Consider the following 22,459-nt stretch of genomic DNA (forward strand, 5'->3'; position numbering starts at 1 on the left):
CACAACTATGAAAATCATTATTTACTCACCTTCATGTCATTTCAAATCCATACACAAGTTTGAAACAACATGGGAGTGAAGTGTTATTCATTACCAAATGTTTATTTTGGGATGCACTGTGCCTTTAAGAATGCACAGTTTTTGTGTTTAACACTGCAGCAGCTGTCAGGGCTAATAATTCAGTGGCGAGACCTCATCAAATAAAATTGTATCACAATATAGATCACGTCTTTTCAGCTACGTCTAATGTGTTTAATGTGCTACCGAGAACCCCAAGTGCCTTCAGCTAGCAGTGCAGAGAGACTGTCATGTGCCAGGCCTGCTAGAGAAATTACAGGGTGAGATCTTCAGGGCAGAGAGTGAAAATAATATTCCACCTCTACGACACATCAACGGCATGCAAAGTCGGCCTGGCACACATCACATTAATGTATGGGTCTTTAACACACAGAGTTTCTTTAAATCAATCCCATCTGCTCCTCCACCAGAACTAACTCTTTTCTCATTCGAGCACAGCTTCTCCTTAGTCACTGAGGAAATCTGATCGGCTTTGTCTCACATCAATATATCTCCTTCATCTGACACAAGCTGCCGTCAGCATCTTTTTTTCAAGACTGAGGCTTATGGAATCACTCTTCATTGTTTGGGAGAATTTGTATCTAGAAGTTTAGTTGATGAATATACTGCCAAACGGATCTCATGCTAAGCATGGGCCTTAAAGTCAGAGACACTGCTTTACATATTTCCTTGAATAAAAGTCTTGAGTTGGCTCTTTTAAATCAGAAGATATTGTTATGTTTCACTGTAAAACATACTGATTTCAGTTTAGCCTATTTCAGTTCAATATCTGTTTGTGTTTTTTGTAACTTTTATGGGTAGATGAATAAAGAATTGGAGAGTGAGTGTAGGGTAGTGGAAACTGGACACATTGCAAACTGAGTTCAAGTCAGCATTTCCTTAAAGAGTACGAAGACTCTATGGAGGGCTGCACAGTTTAGGGAAAAAATATAACTGCCATCTTTCTGATAAAAACAGTGATTTAAAATATGATTGCAAAATAAATGCTGCAAAAAAAATCAGTTTGCTGGGCTTGTTTTTAGGACTGCACAATTTGCCAAAAAATGTTTTGATTGTACACAAATATGACTATAAAATAATAATAATAATGATAATTCCTAAATAGAAATATTGAACAAAATATGAAATATTACTATTGTAATATTTCAGTGTAAAATAAAACAATGAGAATTTAAGAAATAAATAATTTAATTATATAAATAATAATAATATTATACTATCAACTGCAAAATTACAATATTCATGGCTCCTAATTTCTTCATTTTCAATTGTTAAAGCACCAAACTTCTCTAAAGATGGTTGGTTTGTGTTGTGTTCCAAATGCACGTTATAAAAGTAGATGGAGTGATAAATCCAGATGGGGCAGCATTCACTGTGAACTGAGCTGCTGCTCTGAGACACTGAAAACACTGGTCATGAGCTTCTCGCGTGTAAATGAACACAGAGCCGCACTTCACTCTGGAACACTGTAAGTGCAAAGAACATGACAATTTCTATTCTATATTTATCATTTGGACACTTTTCATAGACACACAGTAAAGAAATGACAGGAAGACCAAAGGAAAGTAATTGGTACACACACAAACCTGCAACTCCCATATGAGCACTAAGGTTCATCATGCTGAGAGTGTGTGTTGGCCACTAGGCCATGTTTAATTTACAGTCTGCAAAGTGCAAATAATCTCACCTGAGGGCCTGGCCTCAATAACATAGCGGGTGATAGGTGCTCGCCCGGGATCCCCATTGGTCCAGTGGATGGTAAGGGCAGAGCCATATCGAGAGATGAAGGGCTCACCAGGAGGGCCCGGGGCTCCTGATCACATAGAAGCAATGGGGTTACATGAACTTGCTGAAATTGCTTAGCTGAAATTGTAAGGAGGCACGGAGAAAGCCAGACAGACAGACCTTCTCCAGGTCCTGTGGTGATGTTGGCCTCCACCTCTGGACCGTAGGTGAAGGTTTTGGCGCGAATGCGGAAGTTGTACGTGACGCCATCCGCCAGGTCTTTGATTTTCAGCCACAGGGGGGCGTTCCCTTTCACGTCCACCGTCACGATCTTACTGACGCCTGGGGGGGAGGGGGAGTGAAGACAGTCGACACAGGCCACTGAGGACTCTAGACAGACACACTACTTTTAGTTCAGGCAACGGGAGCTCGACACACACTCACACGTGGGCGTAGATCTCATCTCAACAATATTGTTGGCCCCTGAATAATGATAGCAAGGTCCAAAATTAATACTCATCAAGTGCTAAATGCAAGCAAAATGGCTTTAGCCAGTTAATAAGAATTTGGCTGGTAATTTTATTAGGCAATTATATTTTTATACTTCAGGTAATTTTATTATTTTGGTAGTGTTTAAGTTGACTTGAAAGATTGATAATTTGATGCACATTGCACATTTTTAAAGACTTGTGTTTTCTAATAACTTTTCCTAAGTGGATATTATTATCATCCGAAATTTGAATACTGAACTCCTAAAAGTTTTGTCCAGAACTCCATTATATCAAGACCAAGTCACTAAAAGGCACCAAAATGAAAATATAAAGAATAAAAACAAGGAGTTGTGACAGGTGCTGTTTCAACAGAGAATAGTTTTAATAGAGAAATATAAAACTATTAAAATATATATATATATATATTTTTTTTTTTATTTAAAAAATAATAATTATAATAATTGTTTAAAATAATATAAAATATAAATATTAAATGAAACAATTCAACTTAAAAATAAAATAATTAACTAAAATGTAAAATAACAATGTAAATTGCATAAATTAAATAAAGATAAATAGCACATAACAAAATGACTAAAACAGACAAAAAAAAAAAAAAATGAAAATATAAAAAAAGCTAACTCAAAACAGTATTAAATATTATAATAGTATATAAATTATATTATAATAATACTGTTTGTAAGTAATAGCGCAAAATTACCTGTGCTGTTTGTCATAAATAAGCAAGGAAATAGCTAAATAATTTTAAATAACAGCTAAATTATTCAATAATATAACTATTTTTATTTTTTTAATAAAAATAATGCAAAATTTCATGGGTAATTACAATATTTATCGACAGTAACTTTACAATTAACCCACCACTGGCAGGTGTTAATTGTGGACCCTGACTGATTATAATAATCACAATTCGATGTTAACACATTTATGGAAGGACAGCGTTTTCCTGGGCCCAACACCCCTGCACACAAACAAATACAGACACACACACACTCTCTCTGTGACTACTCACTGGCTTTATTAATTAAACTCATGATTATCTGGTAATGTTAGGTAATGATCTATCTGTCTGGTAATGCTAATGGTAGTAAGGAGTTAGAAAAAGGAACTTTGAGGCTAAAGGTGTTATACATGAAATCGGAAATGTATACACGAAACAAGAAAGGCACTGACCATCAACAGGCATGCAGGGCTCGTAGATAAGTCTGTAACCCTCAATGATGCCGTTAGGGAAGACAGGCTCGCCCCACGACACGTTGACGGAGGTGGTGGTGAGCTCGCTGAAATGGATGAAACTGAGAGCGCTGGGAGCTGAAAGAGAAAACATCTGCTAATCAGGAGAGACAGTCTCAATGGATTAAACGTGTCTGTCTGACTCCCTTTCCTGGAATTGAGACGTTAAACCCTTGGAACAAAAAACAGCTACAACTAAATTACCTGTCATTCTGTGCCTGTTTCTATCTCTGGAGGAAAAAGAAAAAGATCAGACATAATATAGAGACAAATCTTTTTAGATGAAGGAGAGGAAGATAGACACAGCTTGTGAGAAGATTGTCAGACTCTTGCTGATCTATTGTACTGCCTTTCCTATGTGTTTCAGCACCACAGCTTGAGGCAAAACCATTTAACGCCAGAGAAAGTGTTTTCTGAAAGAGCGATTTATGATATAAACAAAAACTGTCAAGCTATTATATGCAGTTGTATCCACAAGCAAACACAATACTCTTTAGTATGTCAACAGTACTTTAACCGCACACAATAAGTGGTCTTAAATGCAAACTAAACAATATAATTTTTTTGCAACATATTTGAACAAAACTCCAAATCCGGTCAGTAATTTAGGTGTTAATTCATTTCAAAAACTAATTTGCGAGACTAATTCAAACCACTGATTCTTTGAAAACAGTTCATAAGAATCATTCACTTGAGAATCAATCTATACTAACGGTGAATTTTGTCTTATTTGTCAAATCTTTTCTTCATAAGAAAAATAAAGAATAAACCTAATGTATGTTTCCACTATTCAATTTTGAGGCTTCAGAATATCATTTTTATATGTCCTCTGTCCTATTATACACACTACTTTGTTCCTTGTCTTTCCCCTTCTTGAATTTTATTAGCAAAGGGAGTGAAAACAAAAAGCCCACACATAACAAAATAGCCTGGAAAGCTATTTCATCCATCAACTAATTTTGACACTGAACCTCAACACGGCCAACTTTATATTATCAGATGACAAAAACGGTCACTTCTGTGGCAATCGAATGAAAAGCATATTTCACTCAGACTCCAGGGAAACATCTCCTCCACAACGAGAGAACAATCTAGAGACTGTGTCCCACAGACGCTCTGAGCCGTGAGCCAACTCACAAGCATGCCGAATGAAAACCACAAGGCTGAATAAGGCAGAAATGACTCCGCTTCATCAGAGCGAACTCTATACACACAAACAAACGCAGATAGCAGATTTACTGATTAGAAGCAAAGGATAACTTGTTGAGTTCTTTATATATTTTGGACGGTTTTCAGAAGTGGTTCACATTCCAGAAGGTCTTGAACAAATAATGAAATCATTTGAAAAAGTTTCCATCATTACAAACTTCAGACTGACTGCCCATGTGCTTACCGTGAAATAAGTTGCAGTTTTACGCCTGTGTTAGTTTAGATTCAGTTATTAAAAGTAAAATTCAGCTTTAAAAAAGTTACAATAGTGGTCTTACAGTACTTGGTACATCATATATTTAGCAAATGACCCAGAACAAGCGTTTTTGTTAACTTTTGTGATAATGCATGAAGGTCCAGGACAAGACAGATAAGGACAGAACTGTCTAAAGTTTCCTCACCAGCTTGCTGGGTTCTTCCTCTGGTCGGTGGGCTGCGTGGCCCATCGCCGGCTGCGTTGAAAGCAGCAACACTGATCATGTAGGTGGTGTAGCCCGTTAGATTCTTGAGCTTCACCCCTCCCTCTGGCAGGAAGAGAGTCCGCAGTTTCTCGGTCTCGTTTTTCCGCTGATATTCCCAAAAGAAAATCTGCAAATAGAAAACAATAGGTCACACTCGTATTATTTTTTTGTATGTCTGTTTTAGGCATTTTTTTTTTTGCTTCTAGCACTTTCTATTATATAAAGGTTACATTATAAAGCTCTTGGAAACATTTTCCAAGCCTCATCATTTATTTTTGCAACCTTTTTAAAATGACCTTTACATGTAGGTTTTAGTGTTTTGCCCATGTGTCAAGCCAAGACATTTTTAACCTATGAAAATCAATTATAAAAAATACGAATTAGTACATTCCACACACACACACACACACACACACACATATATTGTTTTAATATAAATAGTAAACAGTATTAAAAAAACATTAGTCATAGAAGGTTAACCGATAACCATAATACAGAAAATATCCATGGGGTAACACTAAAAACATTTTCCACATAGTCATCAGAGTCTGACCTTATAACCCTGAATATCTCCATTCTGAGTCTCCAGCGGAGGCGGGTCCCATGTCACATCAAATTGTGTGGCAGTAGCTGATTGGATGATCACATTTTGAGGCGGGGCAGTGGGAACTGTGAGGGAATGTCAATGTGAGGTGAAGTTTTGCTCATTTTTGTTTGTAAGCTAAGAAAAACTTTATAAAGACAGTAAAGGTTTTTACCTGCTTCACCAACAAAGACTTCCTGCGGTGAGCTAGTTGGTCCCTCACCAACAGCATTATAGACACTCATTCTGATTTCATAGCGCTTGTGTTTCGTAAGATCTATAGAAGAGCAAAAATCACAAACGGCAATTTTTTCATACATGGTTGGCACTCTACAACAAGTTTTATCTACTTAAAAAAACTAAACTAAAACAGATAAACAATGTGATTTGCTTTATATTAAATGTTCCACTTTCTCAACCATTTTTGGTTCATTAACTTTGACTCAGGCTTTCTCTGAAAACTGTGTCAGCTCCCATCCCGAAAGATGAGTCAGACTGCTTATCTGAATTCAATTTACACACTGCCCTTCCAACAGAGATAAACGGCAGAGAGAAACCAGATCCAGTTCTTAAATTCATTACCACTCTAGAGGTGAGGTGAGAACAGGACCGCTGACAGCAGCCAGCCTAAACATCTAGACTGCATATTCTCAACCCTTAAGTAAGACTTGACATGTACTGGATTAAACACAGTCATACATCAGCTTTATGGACTGGGCAAGGGAAATAGGAAAAAATAGCGAGAAGAAACAGGAAGTGCCTTACTGTCCAGCTCATACTGAGTGAGGAAGGGATCGCTGAGGTTCCGTATGCCGTATGGAGCTGCAGAAGAGGAGTGGAGGAAGAGGAGAACATTAGCAAAGAAGGTATGATGAGAAAAATAAGAAGAGTCAGAAACTAGCTTAAATATTTTAAAATAGTTAATATTGCATATACAATTATGCTTGGTTTACAAAAATAATACTGTTAATGAAGATATTTTATGTATGTATTAATATATATTTTTTTAAACTTTGATTAATATTAATATTAATTAACTGATTAATTGTACATTTATTTTTTACTTTTAATTAATGTTTAAAAAATATTTTTTTGGGCTGTGAATTAATGAAAATATTACTTAATATAAAAATAGATTAATAAAATAATATTTACTTTTTATTACAGTTTTAAATATATTTATAATTTGGACTATGAATCAGTTAAAACATTGAATATTAAATAAAATAATCACAAAAACGTTAGGTGCAAAAACAAAATAAAACATTGAGAGATGTATACTTTACTTTTGGATCATGTCTCATTTACGGTACACATTGAGAGACGCACTGCTAGTGATACTTCTGCTTACATGTGAGTTCTGCCCAGCTGGTTGAAGGGCTGCTGATGGCATGAGCGCTGATACTTCGGAGCCGATCGTAAAGCAACTCCCGATATCGGATTCGGAAGCCCAATAGGATCCCATTAATCTTCTCCTCAGGAGGGGGCTAAGGACGACAGGACATGCTGAGCGAATGTCACCACACATAATCAACAGTGTCATTAAAGGTGAAGTCTGGAATATCTGTGCCACTAGTGTCAGCAAACAGAATTGCTCCTTCTGCTATTGGTTAGAAAAAACAGAGTCCCGCCCCCTTTAAGCTTTTGCCATTTGATTTGTGTCTAGGGTTGGGTCACATTGAGTACATGTAATTACAGATTGTATAAACATGTACGTTGCTAATAGCCGGAGGGAAGACATATTTTCTCTGGTTAAACCAGACTTTTACTAATTCTAAGCTCAAGTTTAATAAGCAAATCAGAAAAATCCCCCCAGTAAAGCGTGAATAGTTCTGTGGGAGGAACCAGTTCACTCACCTTTTTTTCACCTGAATGGATAAAAATGTGAACCAGAGGCCTGGGGCTTTTAAAACCAGCCCTCTTTGAAAATGTAATTCAGGGGTGAGTTTGATAATATGTGTTTAAGATACATACTATGCCCTCCTGCTCTGTTATTACAAACCGCTGATGGAAAAGCACGGCTGGTGCGGCTGTAAGTGAAAAGTCCCGCCCACTTACCTGCCAGCAAATCAGCACAGAAGTTGTGGTGTGTGGCGTGACAGTCAGGATTGTGGGAGATTCGTCTGGAGCTGGAGAGAGAGAGAGAGATACACTTGAATGGAGAGAGACAGAAAGATAATTGTGTACCTGGCATCCCTGTGAACGTTTTGCTGCATCAGCTACAATGTATTACGCTACATAAATACTGCATTGCTAAATAAGCCAAGCCTGTCTACCAGACTGATTTGTTGTGTTGGGTTTTAAACAGGCATTATGCACGGCCTGTCTCACTACACTAAAGTTGCTTCACAGCAACCAGAGATACTGTATTACCTCACTTATTCTACTGCCTCCAGCGATGATGTCAACTCAATAGCATCACCTGGTTTCACAATAAGAGCTTGGCTGCTATCATGACTGTAAATCCAAGTTCTCGTAATACAGACAGAATAGCATCTGTGTGCTGCATAATGGTCTATTCATAAAACGTACATGACATACAGAATGATGAGGCTGTATATATTCAGAGAAAAGTAGAAGGCAGGACCATGTAAAGAATAATATGTGTTTAATGGCTCTGTTCCAAAACCCAGTGAGCTGCAACACTGTCTGTATAGAAACTGTAATTTTTTTTAAAGAAGTCTCTTATGCTCATCAAAGCTGCAGTCATTTGATCAAAAACATTTGAAATGCTTACGATGCCTTAGAACGTCTAGACAAGCAGCTCACAAGGTTTTGAAACAAAGTGTGCAAATTTGTGGGAATGGGCACGTGATATCGGCTAAATAAAACTTTGATAAAGAGTATAAGAGAAACGGAATGAAGAGGGATGGGTTAAATGTTCTAACCGTCCTGTAGTGTTGTAATGGCTTCACTCTCTTCACTGTAGTCACTGTCTCCAATATCATTAGTGGCCTTCACTCTGAACTGATAGGAGGTGAAAGGCTTCAGTCTGAAATAAAAATCACACATACGAGTCAAAACACAGGCAGCTGCTCAGAATATGCTTTGAGTAAAGCCAGTATAATGTTATAATGACTAACGTCACTTGTTGATGAAAAATCTGTGCTGTGAAGAACTCTGACTTTATGCATGAAGGACTTTTGAATCAAATCACAGAAAACTTCCCAGCAGATGTCTTTTGTACCTGTCAACAATGTAGGAGCTGGACTCATGGCTAACGGACGCAGAATGAACAGTCCAGTTCTTCTGAGGCAGCTCTCTGACCTGAACCGTGTAATACCGGACCGGAGATAAACCGTCGCTGCCGGGTTCCCATGACAGCAGCACGCTGCGTGCCTGTACGTTTTCCTGCGGGACTGTGGGACGGCTGGTGGGTTGAGGCCGAGCTGGGGGTCAAAGGTCAAGCATAAGCACACTTAAAAACTTAAAGCCAATAATCAAACACATTCCTATCATTTTTGTGAATCTGTTTGTTTAACATCAATCATTTATTTGAACAGTTCATATAAACGATTCATTAGTAAATATTTAAAGGGGTCATATGATAGAATTTCACGTTTTCCTTTCTCTTTGGAGTGTTACAAGCTGTTTGTGCATAGATAAGATCCCTGAAGTTGCAAAGACTAAAGTCTCAAAACCAAAGAGATATTCTTTATAAAAGTTAAGACTCTGCCACGCCCAGGGGCATAGATTACGCGGGGGATGTGTCCCCCCCACTTTTAATATCACGTAAATTCGTCCCCCGCACTTTTTCTGGCAAGTGTGTTGGCATAAATGTTTTCAAGAGCCGGTGTGAATAAATATAGATTTAAATTCAAAGAGACAGGATAGTCTGTTGTATGAACTGATGTTTTATTCAGATGCAGAATAAGGTGAGATGAACATTAAGCCGGAGGGCGCTCTCCTGCAGAAAGTTGCACCATGAAATTCCTAATATATGAAATGGATGAAAACAAGCTATTTTCACAGAAAAAAACGACGAGTTTGGAATTGCGATTGCAACAATGTTTAATTTGTTTTTTCAAGTCATCTCCAGGTAATAAATAAAGCATATGAACAATGCAGTGCTTATTGACATAGCATTCATTACAGTATAGAAACTATTCTGCCTCATGGGATAAAAAAGTTTTTGTAGTATATGATAAAAAAGTTTTTGTAGTATATAAACAAATCATTATTATCGGTTATTGTCCAGCAGTGCATCTGATTTCTAAGCCAATTAAAAGCTAGAAAAAGATAAAAATTAAAGTTGCCTATACACTACCAGTCAAAAGTTGAACATTAAGATTGTTAATGCTTTTTAAAGAAGTCTCTTCTGCTCAGAAAGCCTGGATTTATTTGATCCAAAGTAGGCCTAAAGCAAAACGGTACAATTTTGAAATATTTTCACTATTTAAAATAACTGTTTTCTATTTGAATATATTTTAAAATATAATTTATCGTAGTTTCAAAGCTGAATTTTTAGCATCATTACTCCAGTGACACAATCCTTCAGAAATCATTCTAATATTCTAATTTGCTGCAAAAAAAAAAAAAAAAAAAAATATTATGATGATGTTGAAGACAGCTGTGTATAATTCCAGGTTTCTTTGATGAATAGAAAGTTCAGAAGAACAGCATTTATCTGAAATAGAAATCTTTTGTAACATTATAAATGTCTTTATCATCACTTTTGATCAATTTAAACCATCCTTGCTAAATAAAACTATTATTTCTATCATTTCTTTTCCAAAATAAATAAAATAAAATAATAATAATACTGACTCTAAGCTTTTGAATGGTATAGTGTATAATGTTACAAAAGTGTTTTATTTCAGATAAATGCTGGTTTTTGGATATTTCTATTCATCAAAGAATCCTGAAAAAAATTACTCAACTGTTTTAAATAATAATAATAATTAAAAAAGGTTTCTTGAGCAGCATATCAGCATATTAGAATGATTTCTGAAGGATCATGTGACACTGAAGCCTGGAGTAATGATGCTGAAAATGCAGTTTGATCACAGCAATCAATTACATTTTCCAATATATTCAAATAGAAAGCAGTTGTTTTACATAGTAAAACTGTATTTTGGATTAAATAAATGCAGGCTTGGTGAGCAGAAGAGACTTATTTAAAAAAAAAAAAAACATTAAAAATCTTACTGTTCAAAACTTTTTGACTGGTAGGTTATATATATTACAGAAAGTTATGTTGTAATGTTATATATATATATATATATATATATATATATATATATATATATATACAACATTTCTGTCCCCCTCACTTCTGAAATGATGGCTACGCCCCTGGCCACGCACCCCTAAAACGGCTCATTTAAACGCCCCCACTAGTCTACGTCACGGTGTGGGAAGATTTGCATAACACCACCCAAAAGTATATGCAATGAAAGAAGGTGGAACTATTATTCTGGCTGTAGTATTGTTGCTGCCGCCGGCGCCATGTCCTGAAGACACTGTGTTCCCTTCCAGGAACTCGAGCTGCGTCGAAAACGCTAGGGGAACGTCTTCAGCGTGACCACGCTCTGAATCACATGTGTAATCTTTCCAATGGAAGGGCGAGACGTCAAGGGCGTGACGTCAATCGTAATCGACCAGGAAGCATAAAAGCACGTGCGGTGGAGCCGGCATTTGCTTTTTGTTATTCAGCAACTGCTACTCTGTGTATGTGTCTGTCAATCTGTGTTGTGAGTCTTATATAGTGTTGTTTGTCCCTTACAACCACTTGAAATAAGCTCCACAATGTGGGCAAGCACTTGGACGAGAGCAGATCGCATTACAGGCTGTATGTTCCTCCCTGCAAACATGGGGCTGATTGTGTTTCTTCCCGCCGTACGATCTCACGATCTCGCGGTCCCGCCGCTGCAGTGGCATGGCGGCGAGTGAGTGAGATCGTGGGGATCGCAAAATGGAGCTGGCGGACGGGTTGGAGACGGGTTCGCCCTGTCTTCTCCTGCATTCCTCAGATCTAGTGCTCCCGCTCGGGCTGGAAACCTGCGGTGCGGTTCTTCCCCCTTTGACTGAGAGCTTGCTGTTACATTATGTAATTCTCATTCATATCAGAGCGATGCCCCAGGTGGAACAGACGCTCGCGAGCTATCTGTCCCCTGGCGCGGCGTCATCTCTGAAGGCTCTGACCTTGCCCACCAAGACGCTGCGCACAACTTCAGCGATGGTGGGCAAGGGGTACGTGGCTGCAGGTCAGGCTGGTGCGTGTCTGCACACCATGGCGGTGTTACAGGCGTACCAAGCCGACGTACCTGCTTAAAGAGCTAGATGAGGGATAGAAGCTCAAATCTGCTATTTCTGAGCTCCATAGAATCGCTGGCCTCTGTGGTTGACCCTATTTGACATGAAGGAGACGCCCCGCTTGCGGATGGAGGGTTGCGTCCCATTTTAGAGCTGCGTCAGTTGAACCGCTCAGTCATGCGACTGAAGTTCAGGATGCTCACTCTCAAACAGGTCGTGTCTCAGATCAAGTCTGAGGACTGGTTTGTCACGATAGATCTAAAAGACGCATACTTCCACGTCTCCATCCTTCCCTCTTACAGGAAGTTCCTGAGGTTTGCTTTTGGGGGCAAAGCATACCAATATCGGGTCCTTCCTTTCGGCCTTGCACTCTCACCCCGCACTTTTACAAAGTGTGTGGATGCTGCTCTGGCTCCCTTGCGACTCCAGGGTATCCGCATACTCAACTATATCGACGATTGGTTGATCCTAGCTCAATCAGAGCAAGTGGCGATTCGACATCGAGATGTCGTTCTCGCGCACATGAAAGTGCTGGGGTTCACCCCGAGGTGGTGAAGCAGATATGGAGAGTGTTTGGCCAGGCACAGGTGGACCTCTTTGCGACTCAGGAGACAGCGCAATGTCCCCTCTGGTTCTCTCTAGTTCCTTCAGCTCCTCTGGGACTGGATGTTATGGTACAGACTTGGGCGAGGCTTCATCTGTACGCGAACCGAGGTTGCTGAGACCATCCTCCAATCCAGAGCTCCCTCTACGAGGAAACTGTATGCCCTGAAGTGGAAATTTTTCCCTTCATGGTGCGGAGACCACCACCTCGACCCAGTTAACTGCCCGATTGGTACAGTGCTGGAGTTCCTGCAGGCCCGTTTCTCCGCAGGGGTAACCCACTCCACCCTGAAGGTTGACGTGGCGGCTTTATCGGCTTACCGTGCCCTTCTCGGTGGCCTCTCAGTGGGTAGGCTGAGGTCGGCATGTTTCCTCCAAAGACTGAGGCCTCCGGACAGAGAGCTTATGCTATGTGGTGGATCAGGATGCTATTCCATAGCCTCGAGTCCTCTGCTCTCCCCTTTCTTGGGGATCAAGACTCACTTCTCAGAAGTTGGCCTTTGGGACACAGGCCTGACCACTTTAGCCACCCGTGGCCCTTTTTCTCTCGCCCTCTCTGTGCTCCTGAGGGATACACACAAGGCAGGTTCTTGGAAGTCTGGTGGCATGGGCATCTCGGTCCCCTAGCGTTTTCGACGCAGCTCGAGTTCCTGGAAGGGAACGTCTCAGGTTACGTATGTAACCCTGGTTCCCTGAAGGGAACGAGACGCTGCGTCTCGAGTCCATACTTCCGGCATCCCTGCGAGCGGTTTCTTCATTCCTAGAAGCAAACGCCGGCTCCACCGGACGTGCTTTTATGCTTCCTGGTTGATTACATCACCCGCCCGTGACGTCTCACCCTTCCATTGGACAGATTACACATCTGATTCAGAGCGCGGTCACGCTGAAGGCGTTCCCCTACCGTTTTCGGCGCAGCGTCTCGTTCCCTTCAGGGAACCAGGGTTACATACGTAACCTGAGACGTTTCGCTGTGAAAGTGAAAAGAGGACACAACTAGAAATCAGTGATTAAGTTATATTTACAACACTGTTCCAGAACAGTTCAACCCAAGTATTAGAGTGACTATTTCCTGAACCTGGAAGAGTAGCCTACAATGCTGGCTTGCACAAAGGCTGTTTCTATAAAGTGGGACAACTTTGCAAGGACAGTTTGACTCTTCTGACTCACAGCCTGTAAGTACGTTTCTGTTACTGCCTATTCAAACACGAGTTTTGAGCAGTGTAGAGTAGTGCTTGTTGTTTGTCGTTTCTCCGATCACAAATGCAGACATGGTAATGTTTATGTGGCGCGATGTAATGCGGCGCGTAAAAAGACAGTATAAGTCATTAATATCAGTAATTATGTCCCCACTGGATGCAACAAATGCCTCGTTTATAATGGGTTTTATTGTTCTTGTTCATCTCACCGGGACTCTGCAGCGCAATACTGTAAGGGGCATAACATTTCCGTCTCACTTTTGAGGTATTCGGCCAATCACAATGGACTGGATAGCTGGCCAATCAGAGCACGCCTCGCTTCTCAGAACGATGAACTTTGTAAAAATCGATGCGTTTCAGAAAGGGGGGGCATAGAGGAGCAACAATAATGTACAGTATGTGGAAAATAATGTGTTTTTGAACCTTAAACAGCATAAGCACATTGCATTACACCAAATACACAAAATAATGTTCTTTTTAGCAATGTCATACTACCCCTTTAAACGTTTTTAACTCTATATATTACGACTTATCTTGTTTTTTAAACCGTATTGAATCTGATACATGAAAATGAATGAAAAATGAATAATCTCAAAGCTATATTCAAATTTTTGTCCATATAATTATCTTCAGAATATGTTTGTCCCTTTACCCTGATACTAGTAATAACAAATGGCAATTTAATTAGCTTCTATTTAGTTTAATATATTGAATATAATTTAGCTGAACTACTTTTGGTTAGCTTTTTGGTTTTAATGTAGCAAACTACTTTTTCAAAGAGTAACTTAATTGTGTAACTACTTTAAAATACGAGTACCTTGTAGCCTGGAAAGCTAGCTTTTAAATTATCATCCCAACCCTATTTTATGTGTGCAGTCATACAATATTATCACTGCTTCACTGCACACTTATAATCCTGCAGAACACGGTTAAGATTTTCAAAAAATACATTAGATTATGGAGAATTTATGTCTCTCATATTACATTATATAAGAACACATTACAATTCAATACCTCTGATCTCTACGTTGGATCAGTGAACTGCATAAATAATCTGAAGTCTGATTATAATGCTTTGTAAGAAGAATGTGCCTTTGCTTGAGTGGAAGACAGTGCAGCAAAACTTCTGCAAGGCATCTCAAACCACACCAAAGCGGATCTGGCTAGAAGGGATTGATTTGTTTTGGACCTCAGCGTACCATAGATGCCTCCGTTCAGCGACATGAACACACAAACATGCACTTTAGATCTGATTACATGAACCTGTGACAATAAGATCATATGGATAGGGATGTTTACCGTTTAATTTTAACCATTTATAAATAATTTCTTGCTTAATATCAGGCACACTGCTCAGTTTGAGATTGTCTTGCTGATGTTTGACAATAATATGCATTACCTCTCTTTTCGGTGGTGACCACCAAAGCCTCCGCTGCCTCTCCCCATCCCTTGCGTGTCTGCGCTCTGATACGAAACACGTACACGGATTCTGGCCTCAGTCCGGTGACGGTATACTGCCGTGCGCTGGAGTTCAAGACGTCAAACGTGGCTGTGTTGCTATTGGTGGAGTTCAGACGGTACGTGATCTGATAGGCTGGAGAAAGAACCGATGACATCACAGAGATTGGGACAGGAAAAACTGTGCCTTTCCTTGCGTGCATTTGAGGAAATGTTACACATTTGGCTTTGTTACTTGATGAGAGGAAACGCAAGCTAATGAACCAAAGCAAATGTGATTTCGTTTACAATGGGGCCGCTTAAGAGTGGAAGCAATCACACTAGTTTTTTTTTTCGTTTTTTTAGCTTGGAGTCAGTATGATTTTTTTAAGGAAATTAATACTTTTATTCAGCAATGATGCATTAAATTGATCAAAAGTGACCGTAATAACATTTATAATGTAACAAAATATTTCTATTTCAAATAAATGCTGTTCTTTTGGACTTTCAGTTGATCAAATAATCATGAAAAAAAACATATTATAGTTTTCACAACAATATCAATATTAAGCAGCACATCAAAACAGTAAAGACTGGAGTAATGACTCCAGAAAATTTAGCTTTGCCATCACAGCAAAAAAATACATTTCAAAATGTATTAAAATAGAAAATTTTGTTATTTTAAATTGTAATAATATTTCACAATTTACTGCTTTCAGTGTACTTTTTGTCAAATAAATGCAGCATTGGTAAACATACAGTAACAGAAAATAAAAAATCATACCGACCCCAAACTTTGAAAGGTAGTGTAAATATGGTTTAAAACTAGGATAAATTATTTTAATGTGATACTCAGTGTTTGTTTCTACATTTTTATGTATATTTGCACGTATATGATCCGTTAACAGTCCCTGTTGAAAGTATTCAGGGATGTTTCATCTCTTGATGGCAAAAAGAGATCATTCAGAAGACAAGCATTTAAGTATAAACACCAGAAGAAAGAAATGCATGCACACTCAAATGCACAAACAAGCAAACAAACTCTTGTACCTAGTATGATGCCGTTGGGCTGGGAAGGTGGCTGCCAGATGAGTCTGACCGAGGTGGTCCGGACTTCAGGAAAAAGAATGACGACAGGTGACCCAGGCACTGAAAACAAGAATATCACAATTTGTAAAGACACGTCTGATTATTTAACAAGGCAACTATTTGTTTTTTTGTGTATTGTAGTGCCCACCATCATCAAGGGTTCGCTCCAGGATTGAAGGAGTGCTGGGTCGGCCGTCTCCAATGCGGGTGAAGGCGAGCACCTGGATCTCATACAAAACGTACTTTCCCAGTCCGGTCAGCTGAACACTGTGGCTGGCGTTTCCTTCCACCGTCCAGAACTGAAGAGGAGAGTCTGAATCCTTCTCCTTATACACCACCTGAAAATAAAAAAGAGACACATCAACCTTATTTTGCGTTACAGAAATAAACTATTTTCTTTGAATGTGTGAGACTTCAACCATTCACTTTCAAATGCACAGAAAAAAAAGCTTCGCTCATGTGTTTTGCAGTCAAGTATTCAAATGTATTCATTTAACTTGTCATTTTTGCAGCTTAGTTTTAACAAATGATGTTTGTTAACGAAAAGTGCTCACAGACCTTATAGCCCAAGATGAGTCCATTCCGGTCGGGTTCGGGAACTTCAAACCAGCGGACCAGAATGCTGCTGGAGGTAGTGGCAAATGCAGAAACATTCGTGGGGCCACAAGAGGGGACTGCATTAAAACAAAGGAAGACAGAAGGGTTCATACAGATAAATGTGTTGGTTAGGGCATATGCACCTCTGTATACATCTATACATACCAAGTCCTTAATGGGGTTGAAATATGTGCTTTATATCTATATGTGTGTGTGTGTGTGCCGGGGGAGGATTAACTGTGTGCTGATAGCCGGACACATATCACAAAGGCAGTGAAGCCTGAAAGACACCAGATTTTGACCATTATTGGGGGAGTAACACAGAGAATTACTCTCCGGCACAAATCCCCGGACACAGAGTGCATGCTTGTGGGAATCTGATTGGCTAAAGAAAAACAGGGGAGTCATGTGTACAGCCCCATGTGTTACCAATTTCCTCAACACCTACTTATTAATCCCAAACCCATTTCACTGAATTCTGGTAACCATGGAGAACAAGCTGAGCAGAAGGAGAAAAACAGGTGATCCAGAGGAAGTGTTTGCTTCTCTTTCATGACACAGGACCAACGAAAAGGCTTGCATGTGTGTGAAGATCTGTGCCCATTTAAGCCTGTTTAAACAGGAAATCTTGGGCCCACGTACTACATACGATAAATGATTTAAGACATGCATTAAAAGCAACATATGTGATCAATGCAATGTTTTTCCATTACATATTATAAAATGGACAGTTGCTGAAAAATCGGATGTTTGAAGCTATAAAATAACAGATACATTAATATATTATTAATATTTTGAATTATATATTTTATATAATTATATTTTTTATTATATACATTTTAATTTTAGCTTTAGTAATTTGTTATATACTTTTGTAATTTTTAATATTTTTTTTTATAATGCAGAAAGATAGTAAACAAATCCTGCTATTAACATGCAAAAAATCTGTAAATGTTAAATATTAAATAAATAAATAAATAATTTAATAAATAAGAAATAAGAATAAAACAAATTATTGTTTTGTCTTTACCGGACTCTCTGGTTCTTCCCCGTACAGGTTGACTCCAGGGTCCTGCTCCAATGCCGTTGATGGCCTGAACTCTGACCTCATACTCCGTCCACTCCTCCAGGTCTTCGATGGTGAACTCTCTCTCCAGGCGATCTGCAATGACGTGCAGCAAGGCTTTGGACTGAGCTCCGGTCCTGCTGTACTGCACACGGTAACCCACCGAATCTGGGTTCCCGTTGTACTCCCATTCAGGAAGAGGCTGATCAACAGGCAAAAAAGAGAAAGATTGAGTTTGTGTTACAGTCTCAATGTCACACACTGTATGTGTGTACAGTTCTGATTGAAGAACATACCACCCATCTGAGCCAGAGGCTGGTTTCACTGGCTGTCCGCAGGGTGACATTTGCAGGGGCCATATCAGGAGGAGCCTGCAGGGTCTGGATCTTTCTGGAAGGCTGGCTTGGGGGACTGGTGCCCACTATGTTAACCTGACGCATACGGAACCTGCAAATCCCATTATACACTTATTTCAATGGCCTGCTTCAAATTCTAGGGTGGTCTAATGATAAGCAGTGTTGTTATTGTTAACTAAAACTAAATGTAAAACTGTTAAAAATAATTTTCAATAACGGACATAAAGCTGAAATAAAAAATGAAATATAAACAAATTGAAAATAAATAGTAGACGAAAACTTGAAAACAATTAAATGAAAATTAGAAATGTTGCCTTGCCAACTAGCTGAAATAAGTAGGTACTAACAAAGTCAATAAAATACCAACTACTCATTTAATACTGAAATATGCATTTATTCATTAGTGAAATAAATAAGTTCTAAAATCACTAAAACTGAAATAAAAAGAAATTAAAGCAACAGAAATATTGAAAAGTACAATAAAAATGATAAAAGCACATGACAAAATTAATAAAACTTAGTCAATTTTAAATTATATATATATAAATATACACACACACACACACACAGACACACACATATAATTATATATTATTTATAAAATAACACATAACAAAATTACTAAAACTAAATGATTCATTATACTAAATTTAAAATAAAGCCAGAAAATATAATAAGTCTAATGTAAAAATATCAATATATACTATAACAGTATAAAGATAATAAAAAAAATAACACAAGTGGTCAACCAAAACTGAATACTGTTTATAACTATGAATAACGAGTGCTCAAATGTGTCTTCTCTGACCACCTATGATTTGATTTCAAAGAGACCTGTCAGAAAGGAACTACCTCTTCTTTCACACCTCCTTGAGGCCTTATTTGATATATATATATATTCATGTAAGTAATAAATGTATGTATCACCTATAAAATGTGTAGGGGTTGAGGCCGGAGACCTCCAGAGAGCGAGCATCAGGCTCGTTGGCCAGCTGATGGACCATCACCCAATCCTCATTCTCTCCAATCACACCCACCTGAGAGAGATTCATGCATAAGAAAGGTTCATTCAAAGATCAAATCAAGAACGCTAAAACTTCATCCTCGTGAATAAAGAGTGACTCACCTGGGCCTCCACCTGCCAACGAGAAATTGAGGTCTTGCCGTCGTATCCTGGCTTGAACTGCAAGGTTACTGATCGAGGGCCAATGTTTGAGATGGCCAAATTTGAGGGAGGCCCAGGAAGCTCTGTATTGGGAGAGAGAAAAGTGTGTTTTAGTTTACAAAACATACATTTTTTACTTTTATTTAGTCCTGAATATAATGTGAAAATGTTTGGCTGTGTTATGGCTCCCCCTTTTGGTACGATGATGCTTTGTATGCAGAGAAATACATAAATAATGAATGAACATTCTTACCTGTGAAAGTTTCTCATTACTTCAGGAATTTACATTTTGGTTTTTACAACCAGTGGCTGCACAATGTTGTGGCATTTTGGAAAATTGACTGTTCCAAGATGGCGGTCGAATGTGTCATCTGCCTATACATATCAATGGTTGTTACACTGCAACCATAGCAAGCAGCTCTAAATATACTTTAAAAACAGTTTTCTCACAATTCAGTGTATGTGTGAAAGGCAGAAATGACTGAGAACTTTGGTACAAATCATTCCACACTCACCCAGCTTATTATCAGAAGATGAAATATGCCTCCAATAAAACACTGTGGGAATGTCATGAAAGCAGCATGCTCTGCATAACTTTGGGTAATAAGGTTAACATGGTGCGACACTATGACTGTTCAGGATTCATACATCTTTAAACGTCTACATCTACTTTTGAATGTGTGTGACTCGTACACGGTTTGAGTCTGGAAGCCATAGACCGTCTAATGAAGCCATAAAGGAGAAACGATCTCTGTCGTGGGAGTCGTAATCGTGAACTCTGCGCAGCCAGGGCCTCCTCCTGTCAGTTATTCTGCGGCTCTGGGCTGCATGTGTTGGTGCTGCATCGATGCAATAATGAGGGCTCGGATGTTTAACTTTATAACCCTCTGTAGTCCTTTATTGGGAGCTCTAAAACCAGTGGTGGTCTAAAGCTGCTTCAGGGGGAACTCATGGAAAGAATATGTTGTTTTCTCTTCCTTATTAGACCATGCCTTTCTGGTCTGATTTTAATGTGCAGTTTGTCGTTACTCTCTTGACAGGTTTGTGCATGTGTGTGCTTTACCTGGCGGTACTCCTGAAGAAATGGTTGAAGATGACAGCTGACCCTGACCCTTGGAGGTCATTCCAGCCACCTCAATGGTGTATGTGGTGAGAGCGGTCAGTCCAGTGACTCTGTACTCCAGAGTAACATTAGGCAGGTAGTGTGTAACCCGTGTGTTTGTACGGTTATACTCCTCCCATGATATACGATACCCTAGGAAACAAATATGAAATATTTGTTATTATCATATTATATTATAATATAAATTGTATAAAAACATACAAAAAACAGAATATTGTATATTAATTTCAAAGAGTTAAACTAGGGTTCTAGTCTAGAAATTGAGGAGTTAACTATTGAAAATATTTTGGGAATAATTACAATACAAACACAAACACATGCTGTATATTGCAAAATTTGCTCTTTATATATATATATATACACAGTATCTCAAAGAAGTGAGTACACCCCTCACATTTTTGTAAATATTTTATTATATCTTTTCATGTGACAACACTGAAGAAATGATACTTTGCTACAATGTAAAGTAGTGAGTGTACAGCTTGTATAACAGTGTGAATTTGCTGTCCCCTCAAAATAACTCAACACACAGCCATTAATGTCTAAACCGCTGGCCACAAAAGTGAGTACACCCCTAAGTGAAAATGTCCAAATTGGGTCCAAAGTGTCATTATTTTGTGTGGCCACCATTATTTTCCAGCACTGCCTTAACCCTCTTGGGCATAGAGTTCACCATGGTATCAGTGATGCTGGCCTTCAGTTATAAAAATAAAAATGCCATTAAACAAATATTAAAACAATACTGTCTTTATGTTGTTTGAACTTTAATTTGTAGATTGAATGTGAAATTATTGCAATATAAAAAGTATATTTAAAAACTTTAATGTTAGGTGGGATTAATCACAATTAATTTCAGAAAAATGTGCGATTAATTTGTGTTTTTTTTTTTATCGATTGACAGCACTAATATATATATATTAGTGCTGTCAATCGATAAAAAAAAAATTAACTAATGAATATATACGTATATATACGTGTGAAGAGTTCAGATGCAAAAGCCTCTAAGTGCCGTCTGACATTTTCTTCTAAAATGAGCATTTTTATCAGGCTCCGACATTTATGTTTAGTTATTTCACTTTAATTGCAAAGGACCTATACATTGCCATTAGAATAAATTTACTGAACCTAAAATAGGAGCCTGATAAAAATGCTCATTTTAGAAGAAAATTTCAGATGGCACTTAGAGGCTTTTGCATCTGAACTCTCTGAAGTAGATGTATTTATGATACATTTATGATATATATATGAGGGGAAGTCCTGTGGCCTAATGGTTAGAGAGAGGGGAAGTCCCGTGGCCTAATGGTTAGAGAGTGGGACTCGTAATCCAAAGGTTGCGGGTTCGAGTCTCGGGCCGGCAGGGATTGTAGGTGGGGGGAGTGAATGTCCAGCGCTCTCTCCACCCTCAATACCACGACTGAGGTGCCCTTGAGCAAGGCACCGAACCCCCAACTGCTCCCCGGGCGCTGCAGCATAAATGGCTGCCCACTGCTCCGGGTGTGTGTTCACTGCTGTGTGTGTGTTCACTGCTGTGTGTGTGCACATTGGATGGGTTAAATGCAGAGCACAAATTCCAAGTAAGGGACACCATACTTGGTAATAAAAAAAAATAAAAATAAAAAAAAAATAAAACTAGTAAAGAAATGATATACATTAATTAATATATGATGTTTAAAGTCTCTAATAGTAAAAAACAAATTAGTTCTTAAACAAACTTTTTAGAAAACGTTTTCTAAAAACTAAAGAAGAAGAATTCTTTGATTTTTCACTATGA

The 22,459-nt window shown here is 38.6% G+C and overlaps 1 protein-coding gene across 1 annotated transcript in view; it reads right to left on the reverse strand.

The window, feature by feature from the left end:
- The window catches only part of LOC306852614 (protein sidekick-2-like), a 307,487-nt gene that overhangs the window by 16,097 nt on the left and 268,931 nt on the right, over positions 1-22,459 (reverse strand). The window contains exons 21-40 of the mRNA XM_079389591.1: positions 20,629-20,820; positions 19,527-19,648; positions 19,328-19,437; positions 18,341-18,491; positions 18,009-18,246; positions 16,940-17,055; positions 16,530-16,719; positions 16,343-16,441; positions 15,255-15,449; positions 8,989-9,190; positions 8,690-8,793; positions 7,860-7,930; positions 7,153-7,288; positions 6,567-6,623; positions 5,977-6,078; positions 5,772-5,887; positions 5,159-5,345; positions 3,489-3,626; positions 1,984-2,145; positions 1,766-1,891 (exon numbers count right to left, since the gene is read on the reverse strand). Of these exons, the coding sequence (XP_079245717.1) occupies positions 1,766-1,891; positions 1,984-2,145; positions 3,489-3,626; positions 5,159-5,345; positions 5,772-5,887; positions 5,977-6,078; positions 6,567-6,623; positions 7,153-7,288; positions 7,860-7,930; positions 8,690-8,793; positions 8,989-9,190; positions 15,255-15,449; positions 16,343-16,441; positions 16,530-16,719; positions 16,940-17,055; positions 18,009-18,246; positions 18,341-18,491; positions 19,328-19,437; positions 19,527-19,648; positions 20,629-20,820 (2,814 nt within the window). The remainder of the gene's footprint in view (positions 1-1,765; positions 1,892-1,983; positions 2,146-3,488; positions 3,627-5,158; positions 5,346-5,771; positions 5,888-5,976; positions 6,079-6,566; positions 6,624-7,152; positions 7,289-7,859; positions 7,931-8,689; positions 8,794-8,988; positions 9,191-15,254; positions 15,450-16,342; positions 16,442-16,529; positions 16,720-16,939; positions 17,056-18,008; positions 18,247-18,340; positions 18,492-19,327; positions 19,438-19,526; positions 19,649-20,628; positions 20,821-22,459) is intronic.

The sequence above is a fragment of the Barbus barbus genome, assembly GCF_936440315.1.
Source record: "Barbus barbus genome assembly, chromosome: 32".
Taxonomy (NCBI): domain Eukaryota; kingdom Metazoa; phylum Chordata; class Actinopteri; order Cypriniformes; family Cyprinidae; genus Barbus; species Barbus barbus.